At 33.8% G+C, this 15,803-nt stretch overlaps 1 protein-coding gene across 1 annotated transcript in view; it reads left to right on the forward strand.

The window, feature by feature from the left end:
- LOC127218221 (protocadherin-11 X-linked) overlaps positions 1-14,615 on the forward strand; it is a gene marked incomplete at its 3' end in the record, with an annotated part of 252,382 nt that extends 237,767 nt beyond the window's left edge. Inside the window, exon 4 of the mRNA XM_051179248.1 lies at positions 14,535-14,615. Coding sequence (XP_051035205.1) covers positions 14,535-14,615 — 81 coding nt within the window. The remainder of the gene's footprint in view (positions 1-14,534) is intronic.
- Between the last annotated feature and the right edge of the window lie 1,188 nt (positions 14,616-15,803).

A 15,803-nucleotide genomic window follows, 5' to 3' on the forward strand; every position in this document is an offset into this window, starting at 1 on the left:
AGTGAATATGTAGTGTCATGTAATTTCCAAATAACAATACTTTGACCTCTTCCTTTCTAATTTGTATTCCCTTGATTTCCTTTAGTTGTTTTTATTGCTTTTAACTAAAGCTTCAAGTATATTATTGCATAGATATCGAGAAAGAGTGGACAACCTTGTCTTATTTTAGTAGAATTGCTTTAGTGAGTTTCTTCATTCAATTTCATGTTTCCTATTGGTTTGCTATATATTGCCTTTACTATCTTTATGTATGCCTCATGTATCCCTAATCTCTCCAAAATTTTTATCCTAAAGGGATGTTGGATTTTGTTAAAGTCTTTTTGTGCATCAAATGAGATGATTGTGTGTTTTTGCTTTCAGTTTGTTTATATGGGAGATTACATTGACGGATTTTCTTATGATGAAAAATCCTTGCATCTCTGGGATGAAGCCTACTTGATCATGATGGAAGGAAATTGGCTGTAATTCTCTCTTTTTTTTTTGTGAGTCTTTCTGTGGTCTGGGTATTAGGTGACTGTGGCATCATGAAGTAAATTTATAATATTTCATCTGTTTCTATTTTGCCAAATAATTTGAGGAATATTGGTATTAAGTTTTCTTCAAAAGTCTGGTAGAATTCTTTGCTAATATCATCTGGCATTGGGCTCTTTATGGTTGGCAGAATTTAATGCTGTCTTCTATTTCCTTTGGAATTATAAGCCTATATAATTGTCTATTTCATATTGATTTAACTGTGGTAAGTGATACCTCTTGTGAAAATAATCTACTTCTTCTAGATTTTCTAATTTTATGAAGTATTGAGTTTTGAAGTACAACTTAATAATTCTTTAAATTTCCTCAGTGTCTATTGTTATGTCCTTCTTTTCATTTCTGATTTTATTAATTTGGATAGTCTCTCTCTGCCTTTTACTTAATTTTGATAAGGTTTTTTTCTTCTTACTCATGTTCTCAAAGACTTACAGGATGATTTTCTTCTTTTATATATTTAATATGATGTAATATAGCCAGATTTTGTAAAGTAAAGCCATAAACAGTCTATTTAAATTGTGTTATAATTAGAATTCTCTATCCTCTAGTTATTCTACTTTTTAATAGGTAAAACAGAAATATATATGCCATTGTTCTGTCTGGATGTATGTGCTTACATCACAAGATTGTCTGCTACCAGAAGAAGATGTCATATCTCACAGGTTGAATGTTATTTGTAAGCCAGTATGTCTGCGGTGAAATAAATCTGGGTATTCTTCAAAGGTAGCCAGTAATTTTTACCAATGCATTATCTTTCTAAACACCTATTGTAGGACCCCAAGGCACCTTGAGCTAGCCTGAAGCTGTTAGCAGGAACTCCTTGCCCCAAGGCTTTTGTTGGTACTCTTCCCGTGGTGACACACACCTTGTGACAACACATCTTGTGACACACACCCTGTGACAACCATACCTCGTGACAACACAGGGAGGAGTTAAGCCAAAAAATTCCTGTAATTTTCCACTGTGCTATAAGTCGGTATTTAAGCCCGTTCTTGCCCCTCAATATCCGACATTGCCATTGAACAAATAACCCTCTGTCTTGTCTTTATTTCAATCTCTAGGCCTTTGCCCGATTCGTGGAACAGATTGTAGCTTGGGTGCTACAACCTATTCATTCTTTTATTATATATATTTATTATTTTCCTTATTTTACATATTGATACCAGTTCTGTTTCCCTCTCTCTCTTCCATGACCCCAGAACCTCCTCCCATCCTACCCTCCCCCCACTCCACTGGGAGGGTGATGCCTTCCAGGAGGGCTCATCAAAATCTGTCAAGACATTTGTAGTAGGGACTAGGCCCTCCCTCCTGCCTCTAGGAGAAGGGAGTATCCCTCCATGGATAATGTGTTCCCAAAGTCCTTTCATGCACAATTAATACATCCTGGATCCACTGTCAGAGGTCCCTTAGACTACCCAGGCCTTCTAATTGAGAGCCATCTTGAAGGGGTCTCAGTCAGTACAATGCTGCCTTCCCAGGTATCAGTCTGCATTTCCATGAGCTCCAACTTCTTCAGGTCAGCTCTCTCTGTGGGTTTCTGCAGCCTGATCTTGACACCTTTTCTTATTACTCCTCCCACTCTGCAACTTGATTCCAGGAGTTAGGCTCAGTATTTACCTGTGGCTGTCTGTTTCTGTTTCCATCAGCTACTAGCTGAGGGCTGTATGGTTGTATATAAGTTAGTTATCAATCAGATTATCAGGGAAGGGCTCTCCATGTTACTCAGATTGCTGGTTGGGGTCATTCTTGTAGGTCTCTGGACATTTCACTAGAGTCAATTTTGTCATCAAATCTATAATGGCTCCTATATTATATTATACTTCCTTTTACTCTCATCCATTTTTCCCTGACTCAATCTTCATGGTCCCACATGGTCTCCTCTCCTCCCATTCTCTTTCTCCTAACTCCCTCTCCAGTCATGTCTCCTCCCCCTCCCCACTCCCAATATGCTAAAGAGATCTTTTCCCTTCTACCTTGTGTGAGGGACTTTGCATGAATTTCTTACAATCCTCCTTGTATCCTAGTTTCTCTGGAATTGTGAATTATAGGCTGGTTATCCTTTGCTCTATGTCTAAAATCATAATATGAGTGAGTATATAGCATGTTCCTCTTTTTGTGACTGGGTTACCTCACTCAGTATGGGTACATAACTGAATAGAGAATTCTCAATGGAGGAATCCAAATGTCTGAAAGACACTTAGGAAAGTGCTCAATGTCCTTATCCATTAGGGAAATGCAAATCAAAACAACTCTGAGATACCAATGCAAGCCTATGCTGGAGATGATGTAGACCATGGTATATATCCATGAAATCATTGTAGCACACAGCAGAAATACATGCTTTGTCTTAAGATTATAATGATTTTAGAGGAATCACCTTAAGCTTCCTTCCATTCAGTTTAATGTTGGCTGTTGGTATGCTCTATATTGCTCTTATTATATTTAGGTATGTTCCTGTTATCCCTGATCTCTCCAAGACCTTTATCATGAAAGGGTGTTGAATTTTGTTGAAGGCATTTTCAGCATCTAGGGAAAGGATCATATGGTTTTTCTTTTCCAGTTTGTTTATATGCTGGATCAAGTTGATAGATTTTCACATGTCAAACCATCCCTGCAATCCAGGGATGAAGCCTACTTGATCATGGTGGATGATTTCTCTGATGTATTCTTGAATTCTGTTTGAAAGTATTCTATTGAGTTTTTTTTGTTGTTGTTGTTGTTGTTTTGTTTTGTTTTTTTGCATTGATATTCATCAGGGATATTGGTGTGTAGTTTTCTTTCTTAGTTGTATCTTTGTGAGACTTGGGTATCAAGGTTATTGTGGCCTCATAAAACAGTTTGGCAATGAACCTTCTGCTTCTTTTGTGTGGAACAATTTGAGGAGTATTGGTATTAGTGCTTCCTTGAAAGTCTGGTAGAATTCTGCACTGAAATGGGCCCCCCAGACTGATAGCTCTGAATACAGCATGAAACTGACTCAGGCCCAGCTGAATAAGGGTCTCAGTCAGAAGGACTGAGAAGTCTTAGGACCTCAGAAAGTGGAACCAGGATGTATCCCTGGTGCACAAAAGGACCTTGTGGACACATCCCCCATGGAGGGATACTGCCTTAACCTAGAGACAGGAGAGAAGTCCTAGTCCCTGCTTCAAATGACCTGGCATATCTACATGACCCCAACTGAATGGGATTGCCCTACATGGGGAATTGGGGGGTTTGGGAGGAGAGGGTGTTTAGGGTGCATATGAGGGGGCAGGGAGGGTAAAATGGAGGGAGGGAGAGGGAACTTGGATGGATATGTAAAATAATAAACTAAAAATAAATAAATAAATAAAAAGGTTATAATGAATGTAAAATTGGGGAAACTGGCTTTTATAATTACACTATGTTTTCTTTAAGTTGATCTGTTGCATAGTCCTTTGTTGATGAATCCCTTGGTCTAGAAATATGCCTTAGTAATTAGCAGACTTCATTTTTTTATGTCAAATACATTTTCTAAAGTATGCCTTACTAAATCTAATTCTGTCATCTTTTCTCTTAGTATTTCATTTAATAACTTCATTTATAAGTTTAGTGGGTACTTTTATGTCTGTCATTCTCTTTATTACAATCGTCTCCCCAAGGTTCTGATTTATTTTCATGTCTTATTTTGATACTGTTTTGGCCATGTCTAAATGCTAATGAAAAAATCTCAGTGTAAAGAGCAAAGCAATAAATTTGTGACATTTTAAAATGTCATCGATATTTTTATATATGATATTGAATATAAATATGTTAAACATCATTTGCATATTATATGACCAAAAATTAGAGAGCCATGATATTTATTCTGTATTCTAAAAGTATATATGGAACATAGTCTATCCTTAGTCATGGTTTATAATGTTATTTTAAGCCTCTATTATTCTTCATGCCACAGTCTTTATATCAGCTTGCTCAATTCAATAAAATTCAGTGCAAGACTTTTAATTATTTTCTACTGCTGTAATAAAACAATATTTAAAACAATTAAAAAGGTAAGCATCCGATTTGCCTTATAGTTTGAGAATGTCAGAATATATGATGGCAAAATTTATAAATAATTGAGACCTACATCTTGATCCACATCCAAGAGACAGAGAAAGAGAGCACTGTGAATAAAAGAATTCCAATAAACTTCAAAGTCTTCCACCATTGATAAAACTCCTCCAAGGTTATACTGCAATTCTTCTTTCTGGCGTTCTAACAACTGGGGAAACATACCCAATATATGAACAATTTTGGACAATTTTCACTCAAACTATGACATTCCTTTCTCTGTCACATAATAGTTTATAGTCATATTGTAACATAAACTGCATTTATTTCAACTTCAAAAGTCTTCACAGTTTTTTAGTTTCAATACTGTTTAAAGCCAAATGTTCATTGTCTCTTCTGAGAGTGAAGAGAATTTGTTTAGTAATAATAATTTATAACATCAAAATGTGAATGAAATACTTTCATCATAAAATGGCACAATGTAGCAAGAGATAGAACATTAGGAACCACAGGAGTCCTTTGAAACCTGAAAGACTGGCCCTGTTTACATATCATCTCCAAAAAGGCAATACCTCCTATTCCTCCCCAAAATGTTTCACAAAGTAGGGAGTAAGTATTCAAATATATGAGCCTATAAGGGTCTTCCCCAATCGAACCACCACAACAATGAAGTCACTATATTAGTGGCTATATATATATTTTTTTTGACTAACATGAAATGTAAGATTTCAATACCTATTTCTTTTTATATCAATATTATTCAAATGGTATCTTTTTCTATTATAGAATGAGAGTATAATGAAATTTAAATAAATTAACTAGAATATGATAGACCAAGTTGCCATGTACAAATGGCATTTAGATTCTGTGTTGTATGACTCCAAAAATATGGTTCATGAGGTATTATGTTTTTATCTACATTCTTAAATGATTTCAAAAATTAAATTCCAAATAAAAACTCGAACTGTTTTAATACTTAAAACACAATCACATGGAGGTCTTGAAATAAAATAACCTTCATTTTTTTTATCCTCTAGAAACTATTTTTTCATACTATCATTTAATCCTTAGAGTAAACTTAGAGTAAAGCAGATTAACAAATAATAGAATTTCTTGCATTAATTTCCCTTATTCTATAATACCTGCTCCAGACAATACTGCATGACAATTGAATTCTCCCTTGATTACAATAGATTTGAAAAAATCCACCTTCTTCCTCTATCTCAATATTCTCTCCATATAGTGTATGATGCTATACATTTATTTATGAACACAATTCCAAAAAGTATCATTTGCATTTTCCTAATGCATTTGACACAATGTAATGATACATAATGGTGATCATGTTTTATTGATTTAGGAAATGTTTGCTTTCTGAAAAATACAAATAACTCAGCTTTATTATTCTACTATTTTAACTAATTCTGTTACAAGAAACAGCTCATTAAAATACTTGCTGCAAATTTAATGAAAGAGATTATAATCTAGATTTTCAATTATCCAAATTCCATTATAATGATAATGAAATATTCAATTACTTCATAAAAAATTACATAAAAACAGTCAGTACCAATTTTTTTACCCTAGTAAAATTAATTTCATATATACATTTGCTTGTTATTCTCATAGTTTGGGTCATGATTACTTTTCTACAATTAAGGTAACATGAAGTCTATTTTATTATTATTGATATTGAATTACTTTCCCTTTCCATAACTGTCTTTCAAAATTGCGTAAGAGTGGATTTGTGTTCATGTGTTCATTCATATTTAGACAACTTTTACTTCCTACTGATTATATTTGTGAGACTTTTCATCTTTAGTCATTCATATTTAGTTGCTTAGACCAGACGTTTAGCTAATGAAATAGATACTGAGACAATTTAGATAAAAATGCTTCCTTGAAACATCATTTGTTTGATATTCTAAGAAAATTTCCTGTGAATTAGAAATATCAGTGTCATATGAAAGTCTACTATTTTCCCAATATTTTTCAAATTTTTAGAAAAATAAAGTATATTTGCCAACAGATTTATATAATAAAAATAGAAATCATCTTAAATTAATTCAGTAACATATTAATTTATGAACCAATGAATCACAGTAATTCATTTTTAGTAGTCCAAATGTATATGTAATATTAAAATTTCTTATTTTAAAGTTTTATGCATGAACATAGTGAATTCTCATTAATGTTACTCCCACAATCCTCCTCCTTCTGCTCTTATCTGGGCTGCATCATCTTTACACTCATTATTTATGTTTTCATTTTTGAGGGACTGATTAACCCCAGCAGGATATGATCATGAGTTCAGAACTATTCATTAGAACCAGAAGGGCTCATCTGTAGTTCACAAAAGAAAACAGTGACTTCCATTCCCATAGTATTCATCTATAGTCAATAATTCATCAGAGTAAGGTGTTGTCTAAAAGTCCTTCTTCTATATGTGATTGAGTGATAAACCTAATTTTAATCCCACCCAGTGTAGAGAGACATAACTGCTATTATATCACAAGCCTAATGGTCATGTCAGTTCCCCCCAACCAAAAACAAAAAACAAGAAAGATAATTTGCAGCCCCTCTCTTTAACTTTTGGTTCTTAATTTATTTCTGTTCCCTCTTTTGTAGCATTAACTGAGCCTTAAGATATGATAGTAAAAATATACTCTTTATGACTAGGTACTCAATTGTCACGTATTCTAAGTTCTTTGAACAACCACCAATTTCTATATCCACTACAGCTCCCCCCCCTCCCCGCAAAGGATATTTCTCTTGAACAGTCTGATTTTAGCTTTTTCCTGTGACTATAAACATACATATTTAAAAGTACACTTTAGTGACATATTTATTTTATCAAACAACTATTATAAGTTCCCTTCTAGGACCTAAACTATGGATATTTGATTGATTTATACCAGCAAGCACCATTTATTTCCAATGGAGAAGTCCTCAAACCCTATAAAAATTGATTAGGTACTACCATAATAGCTGCACCTTGATTGTACCAGTGGATGAATCTTGCCTGGAGGGTTAATATTGTTCATAAAGTTCACAGCCAGATAAGAACACTGATGACTTTCTATGCTCTACAGCCTCCATAGAATTAACAAGCAATATTAATGTTTTAGAAAGAGTGACATAACATATTTATTTTAAAATGTGTGTGATTATATTTAATCTTCATGTACTTACCAAGTTAAGTTGCAATGAGAACTTTATGTGGCACAAGCTTTATTGTCAGTAATTTAATCTAACTCAGTTCTCTTCAGGGATACAGCCCCTAAGACATTGCTTATGCTCTAGTAGATAGTACTACATACATCCATCTATAAGCCAAACTAAGTTAGACATTTTATATTGTTTTAAGAACACAAGAAATTGGGAGGGAAATAAGTTAGGGGAATGAGGAGAAATTTTGAAGGGAGGTAATGGGACTTGAATGGAGGAAAAAAGTTAAATTTATATATGAAACTCTAACAAAATACAGAGTTAAAAATTAAATACAAATAATTACTTTGAATAAAGCAGATATTAATAACGAATGAATCATTTTTCATTATATCTCCATGTGTCCTCACTGGTATGCATGATTATTGTTTAGTTCTGGAGGATTTTCAGGACCAGAATCCTTTTTAGAAACATTAAGAAAGAGCTTTTCCCTTGCATACCTTTCAGCATCTCTACATAATCTTTGTGAAATACATTGTTCTTCTTTTTTGTGTGGATGACCTCTTTGAAAAGAATGATTGCTTTGTCCATTTTCATGTCAATATGTTTGCTATGGGAAAATCCTGCTGTTCTACACCATAATAACATGTAATCTTCTCACTCAGTTTAGCTGCGACTTAAGGAGACTGTTCATAGAAGCTGTTCTTGAAAGCCCGATCTATAATTTTTCAGAATCATCCTTGGATAAGAGCAGAGGCTTTGGAAGAGAGATACGACCATTAAAACTCTTAAGTGAAGATTAGTTTCAAATTTTACAATCTGGTGGCAAACCATCTGGCAAAACTTAGGTTTTGCTAACTCTGAGCTTTCTCACTGTTAATTTACCACTTTTTCTTTTTGTAACATTCCTCCTTCACTAATATCATAGCTATTTACACACATATATAATACATACATGCATACATACATACACACATGCATATACACACAAACATACATGCCCAACCCACAAATGATGACTGACATAAAAGTTCTAATTCAGTGATCCTACATTGTTGACATCCAAATTGATGACTATATTACTCTTGATGACAAGTTCAAAAAGCTGTTTTCTTTGGGAAGAAACTTCAGAATTCATTCCATGCACTCCTTAAATTTTTAATACACTTCTCTTATATCTCTATATTCAGAAGAGAGATTTGCATTTTATTTTTATTAAATAAATATTCAGTTATTTTGTGAGTAGCAGAGTGTATGTATAGAAGTCAGAAGAGGGTACTGCATGCCATGGAACTGGAGTTAGAAGTGGTTGTGAGCTGTCACATGGATATTTGGAAGTGAACATTAGCTCTTTGCAAACATAGGTGGTGTCCTTGACAAATAAGCCATCCACATAAACCAAAGTGCATTTTATTAGGATTTCAAACAATTTCATAGAAACTGAAACCTCTTTTAAAAATATTGGATAAGTCATTAAGACATTATTTTTGTGGCTTTGATGAAGACAACTCTCCTTGAAACATTTACTTTAAATCCATGTTTATATTATATTGTTGTGCTTACATTTTATTCAAGTTAGAAATATGTGTATCAAATTCAGTTCAGAAATCAATGTCTACCATAACCCTACATGTGGAGTGGGGGGGCAAGGGAGGAGAAGGTGGTCAGAGTGCATATGAGTGGGCAGACAGGGAAAGAGGAAGGGAGGAAGGGAGAGGAAACTGAATCGATATGTAAAATAAAAATAAAGAAAGAAATGAATGCCCACTAAAAACACTGGGAGAGGTGAGTGTCTGGGTTCCTGGATGGAGCCCCCTAACACCTAGGCTCTAATGGCTCAGGATACATCATACTATCTGCTCCTGCTCACCAGAGACTTAGAGAAATGGGAACAGCCTTTAAACACCACAAACCATCTAGGCCTGCATCTGCCACCACTGAAGGCTCCCAAAGTCTATTCATATACTATGGGTAAATACTGATCCATTAGTAGAGGCCCCACCCAGAGACTGTGCAGTCTTCTTAACTAATACCAACATTCAGTGGTTCTGGGTCAGTACTATGCTGGTTTTTCAGCTATCAGACTGGGTTGCATGAGCTCCCCCTTGTTCAGGTCAGCTGATTCTGTGGGTTTCTCCATCCTGGTCTTGACACCTTTGTTCAGCCTTTAAAGGCTAGGCTCACAACCAAAAATATAGGACTTCAAATGTTTAAAGAAAGAAATTAAAGAAGATATCAGAAAATTGGAAGATCTCCTATGCTTCTGGATATGTAGGATCAACATAAAAAAATGGCAATCTTACTAAAAGCAATGCAATCCTCATCAAAATCCCAATACAATTCTTTACAGAATTTGAAAAAAAAAACTCAGCTTCATATGGAAAAACAAAACAAAACAAAACAAAACAAAAAAAAAAAAGAAAAAAAAAAACCAGGATAGCCAAAACAATCATCTATAATAAAGGAACTTCTAAAGGCAACAATATCCCTGACTTCAAACTCTACTATAGAACTATAGTAATGAAAAAAGCTTGGTATTGGCACAGAAACAGACAGTTGGAACAATGCAATCAGAATGAAGAAAGTGATATTAATACACACATCTATGAACACCTGATTTTTGATCAAGAAGCTAAAATTATACAGTGGAAAAAAGAACGTGTGTTCAAAAAATGGTGCGAGCATGAATGGATGCTGACATGTAGAAGATGGCAGATAGATCAATATCTATCACCATATACATACGTAAGTCCAAATGCATCAAAGACCTCATCATAAATTTAGTCATATTGAACCTCTTAGAGGAAAATTTGGGAAGTTTTCTTGAATGCATTGGCACAAGAGACTACTTCCTGAACATAATACCAGTAGCACAGATACTGAGATCAACAATTAATAAATGAGAGCTCATGAAACTGAGAAGCCTTGGGAAGGCAAAGGTCACAGGCATCTCAAAACAGCAGCCTACAAAATGGGAATAGCTCTTCACATCTGAAAGATGGAAGATCTACAACCTATACAAATAATTCAAGAAACTAAACACCAAAATACCAAATAATACAATTAAAAAATTGTAGTCTTAAAAAATTGGTAGTCTTACCAATATAAACAAAATATTCTCAACAGAAGAAACTCAGATAGCCTAAAGATACTTAAGGAAATAACTGCTCAATATCCTTAGCCATCAGGGAAATGCAAATTAAAACAACTCTGAGATACCATCTTATACCTGTCAGAATGGTTAAAATCATAAAGACTAATGAAAGCTTCTACTGAAGCATATAAGGAGTAAGGGAACACTCAACCATTGGTGGGAGTGCAAACTTGTATATCCACTTTGGAAATCAATATGGTGGGTTCTCAGGAAACTGGGAATTGATGTACCTCAAAACCTAGTAATTCAAGTCTTGGATCCATAACCCAAAATACACCCACAAGGGTGTGCTGTTCATAGGTGAATTAATGTAATAGGCAGAACCTAGAAGTAACCTATATTTTTCTCAACCAAATACTGGATAAGAAACATGTGGTAGTATACACAAAGAAGTGCTGCTCAGTGGTAAAGGCCAATGACATCTTGAAATTCTCATGCAAATGGATGGAATTAGATGTAACCATTCTGAATGAGGTAACCCAGACACAGAAAGACAAACATGGCATGTGGTTACTCATAAGTGAATATTAGACATAAAGCAAAGGATAACCAGGTACAATTCACAGCCCCCAAAGAAGCTAGGATAAGACATTCCTGAAACCTTGTGAAGGGGAAAGAGATAAGATCTCCTGAGTAAATTTGGATGTGGGTGGGGGTGGGAGGAAATTTTGGGAGAGAGGAGAGGATAACGAGAGCAGAAGGGAGTATGGGAAGGATCAGGAAGACTGAGTTGATCCAAGGACTGAGGAGAGAAATGAGATACCTTGATAGTGTTAGTCATTGTGGGGTTAAAGATAAACCTGGCACTATGGAAATTGCCAGGAATCCACAAGGATGATCCCAACAAAGAATCTAAGCAATAGTGGAGAGGGTACCTTAAATGCTCTCCTTTTATAATAAGATTTGTAACTACATTAAATGGCATCATTGAGCCTTCATCCAGTAGTGGATGGAAGCAGAAACAGAGATTCACAGCTAAGCAGTGAGGTGAATCCTGAAGTCCAATTGTAGAGAGGGAGGAATGATGAGCAAAAGGATCAAGTCCATGTTGGGAAAACACATGGAAGCTGCTTACCTGAGCAAGTGGGAGCACATAGACTACAGACTGACAGCTAGCGAATCTGCATAAAACTGACCTAGGCCCCCTGAACTTGGATGTCAATTGAGGGTCTTGTGCAATCAATGGAGCCAAATTTCCACGAAAACTGTATTAGTTGAATGCAAACAAGGTTAAAGAGCAGTTCCTTGTGATACCAAAAGGAAAATAACTTGTTCATCTCATTTATAATGTGTCTTCATGCACAGATAACTAAAGTTAACCTTCAATGTCAATATATATTAATGATTTTAGCTATTTGGATGACATATAAAAAATCATTAGGTTACTTTCTTGATTTTTCCACTTTTCTTATCAATACATTGAAGATTAATTATTTCCAATTGCAGGTTAGGTAAATATCCTCAACGTTATATTTGTCATAAATTGCTTGAAATTCTTTGAATAGAGACTTGACTTCCTGTTTTAAATTTTTTGCTCGCACTGGAATCTATAAGTCAATTTGACAAGACTTTTGATTTGAAGTGCTTTACTTGTCAAAATGCCTTTACTGCAGTTTAAATTTCACATATAAATACTTGTACTTGTGTTTACAAAATAATTTTGCAGTGTGATTCGTTGTTGGGTAGTAATAATGAGTGTTGTTCTTCTCATTCAAGAAAATTGAGATCTCAGCACAAAGCCCAAAATACCTATATAAATCCTTGTTATTGCTGATCCATTCAAATGATTGTTTGGTATAGTGGAGTCGGGCTATTCAACCAACATTTTTGACCAAAATTCACCAAGTTGTGGTAATTCAGGTTACAAAAAATATGTTCAGTATTGATTCTACAGTTTCAATAACAAATGACAGGTTAAAATATGTCAAAAGTGCCTATTGATACAGAAAATAACTACATTTCAAACAAAATATATATTCAAAATATATTATAATATATATTACAGAAATTTTCTTGCCATGCATATATGTGTATATATATGTATATGCCATTTATCAGTCATAACAGTTAATGATTTAAAACATCTTTAAATATATTCTAGTTACTTTTTGCCCATGGGAGCAATACATATAGGCAACTATTTAATCATTCAAAATTTTATTATTTCTTCACACAATAAATAAATATTTATTGTTGATAACATCTGCTAACTGATGGAGAGACAATGAAACATAGTCCAATACATATGTCCATAAATATTTAGTGTAGCTAAACATACAAAATGGTAATCAAAAGCTTATTTTTTCAAGACATATTTTATAAGATTTAGTAAGAAAGTAGGTTTTAATTAAATGACCAATAAGGAATAGATTTTTGGCTAGTTCATAGATAAACTTTTTAAATACTAATTTTGCTCATATCCTTTATTTTTTGCTTAATTTTATTTTTTCATAAGAAAAATCTTTTATGATGTGGTGTAATATTTTGACCTGTGATTCTCATGATTAGTGTTTCTGTGAATTGAAGCCTAGTGATAGCTGCTTGGTCTATCAATACTAACATGTTATGTCTTTTATGTGACATCAATAGTCTTATTTATAAACATGAGATGACCTTTAACTGATAACAAAATAATTCTTAATGAATGCATTAAAATGTCATGATTCAAATATGTTTTTTTTTCTATGTCATTGCTTGTTTATATGTGATGAGTATGGCCTGGTAATACAAAAATAAATAATAAATAAATTTAACTGTCACAGTACAGTGATACATGAATCCCTGTCAAGTAATAGCTCCATTATACTATGCAACATCACAAAATTATGAGTCCATGATGGAAGATCTGTGACAAAATCTCTCAGTTATACTGCTTTTGAATATTAACACCCACCAGATACTGGTTTGTATTATTTCTGCTTCTTAACAAGTGTTCTTCCTTTACTTGATGATATCATTACATTTAACAAACATTTTAATACATTACCACAAATGGTATAGAGTGAGAATATGTATCATGTTCTCATAATGTCTTAAACATAGAACATATACTATATAATATGAATAAAGCAACATTGGATTACAAAGCTTACTATGCTGTGAATATAATAAATAATATATTATATTTGAATATAAGCTACATGAGAAATAAAAAGTGTTGTCTCTTTCACACTTTATTTTTAGGACCTTCCTGAGTCTGCATGTTGTAACCCATAATAACTCATTTACTGTGAGTTCTTTATTGGTCTAAACCATAAAATCATGGAGACAGATATAGAGGAAAATGCTGAGAGAAAAGAGAGAAGAGGGAGCAAGCCAAAACCACCTTTACCTCATTACCTTCTTAGCAAAAAAGAGAGTGACTTCCTGTGTCTTCCTGCATATATCTTCTATCTGCCCAGCTATCTAACCTCCCATTGCTGCCCATCCATCTTACTTCCTCTTTATCTGTCCTCTATATTTAGCTAGTTGCAAGCACCATCATCTGATCTTCAAAAAGCTTTATTTGTACAAGCAAGATATCAGCACAGTTTGTTATATAACATATTGTTTCTAAAAAAGATAGAATTTTCTTATTTCCTTGTACACAATATCTGTATCCACTATGTACCTGTGTGTGTATTTAATGTTGAACAAGAAGCTTAAAATACTCTTTTCTGCCTTTACACAGACAATGAAGGAGGTGATACGATCTTGCACCCCTATGAAAGAGGTAACAACTGTGGAAATCTGGACTCAGCCTCATCCACAGGTATGAAAAAGAAATGTTCTTAATAGTTCCTCCCTGTACATTTTGCAGACAAGTCAAAACTTGACTTTCAAAGTTTCAATGTTAGGGTCAACAAAATAATAAAGTGGTACATAACCATGCTAATATAAAATATGTAATATATGGAAATTCAAGGAATGATATAGTGGTTCAGATTTACACACTGTTCATGGAAAAGTAAGAAAGGGGGGAGTATATGTAATTTCAGAATTGGAGAAACATGTAGCAAAACTAATTAGATACCACAAACAGAAACCAAAAAGCTCTGAGCTCGGCAGTAGATAAAACAAGGGGTGAGAAGATAAAGGAAAGAACTACAGTAATAACCAAGCTAGTTTTGTAATATGCCTTAAAGTTCCCAAAGCATCATTTCTCAGAAGAAGAGTTGGTGTATAAGCATAAAGTAATAGAGATATTTAGATCTTCTTTTCTAGTTGATAGACTGTCCTACTCAATAAATTTTAGGTAAAAACATTAAGATAATTGCATTTAATTGAAAAGATGCCTTTCCAGAAGTAAAAGAACAGGAGTATGTAAGAGATTCCAGGAATCTAAAGCAGCCTTTATCTTTCTTTTTGCTCAATCGACTCAGTTTGACAACCTTCACATTAGAGGGATAATTATTGAGCCTCACAATCATCAATTATTTTTACAATGGTATGAGGAATTAATGTTTTCTATATGTGCTCCATCACATTTTTTTTCAGGAATCTTCATGCTGGACTCCAGTGATGAAAATGAAATAGTAGAGGATACATAATTTTTTCTAGTGTAATTGATGACAATTTTACTTCATTCACTAAATGAGATACAATAAATCTTATAGAAATGTTTGTTAAATGACTGTCAGTTTTATAAATATTTAATTTGTTTCTAGGGCCATAGATAGAAAAATGAGTTTTCCTATTTTAAAATATTATTTAACATCCAGATAGCTTTAGCAAGATTGTAGCTTCATTTGTTCTAATCTTGGTCAAATAATTATGCACATCATTCCAATTAGTTCATGAAAGAAGCCATTTGAGTCTTTTCCTGTTTAAATCATGTTTGAACAATTTTTGAAGTTCTTTGTTCTCATATTTATTTATCCATTTATTTATTCCCGTTTTAAATTAGAAGCAATCCTATATAACAATATCATCCCTCCCATCCTCCCATACCCGCCACTGG

This window comes from Phodopus roborovskii, unplaced genomic scaffold (genome assembly GCF_943737965.1).
Source record: "Phodopus roborovskii unplaced genomic scaffold, PHOROB, whole genome shotgun sequence".
NCBI lineage: Eukaryota > Metazoa > Chordata > Mammalia > Rodentia > Cricetidae > Phodopus > Phodopus roborovskii.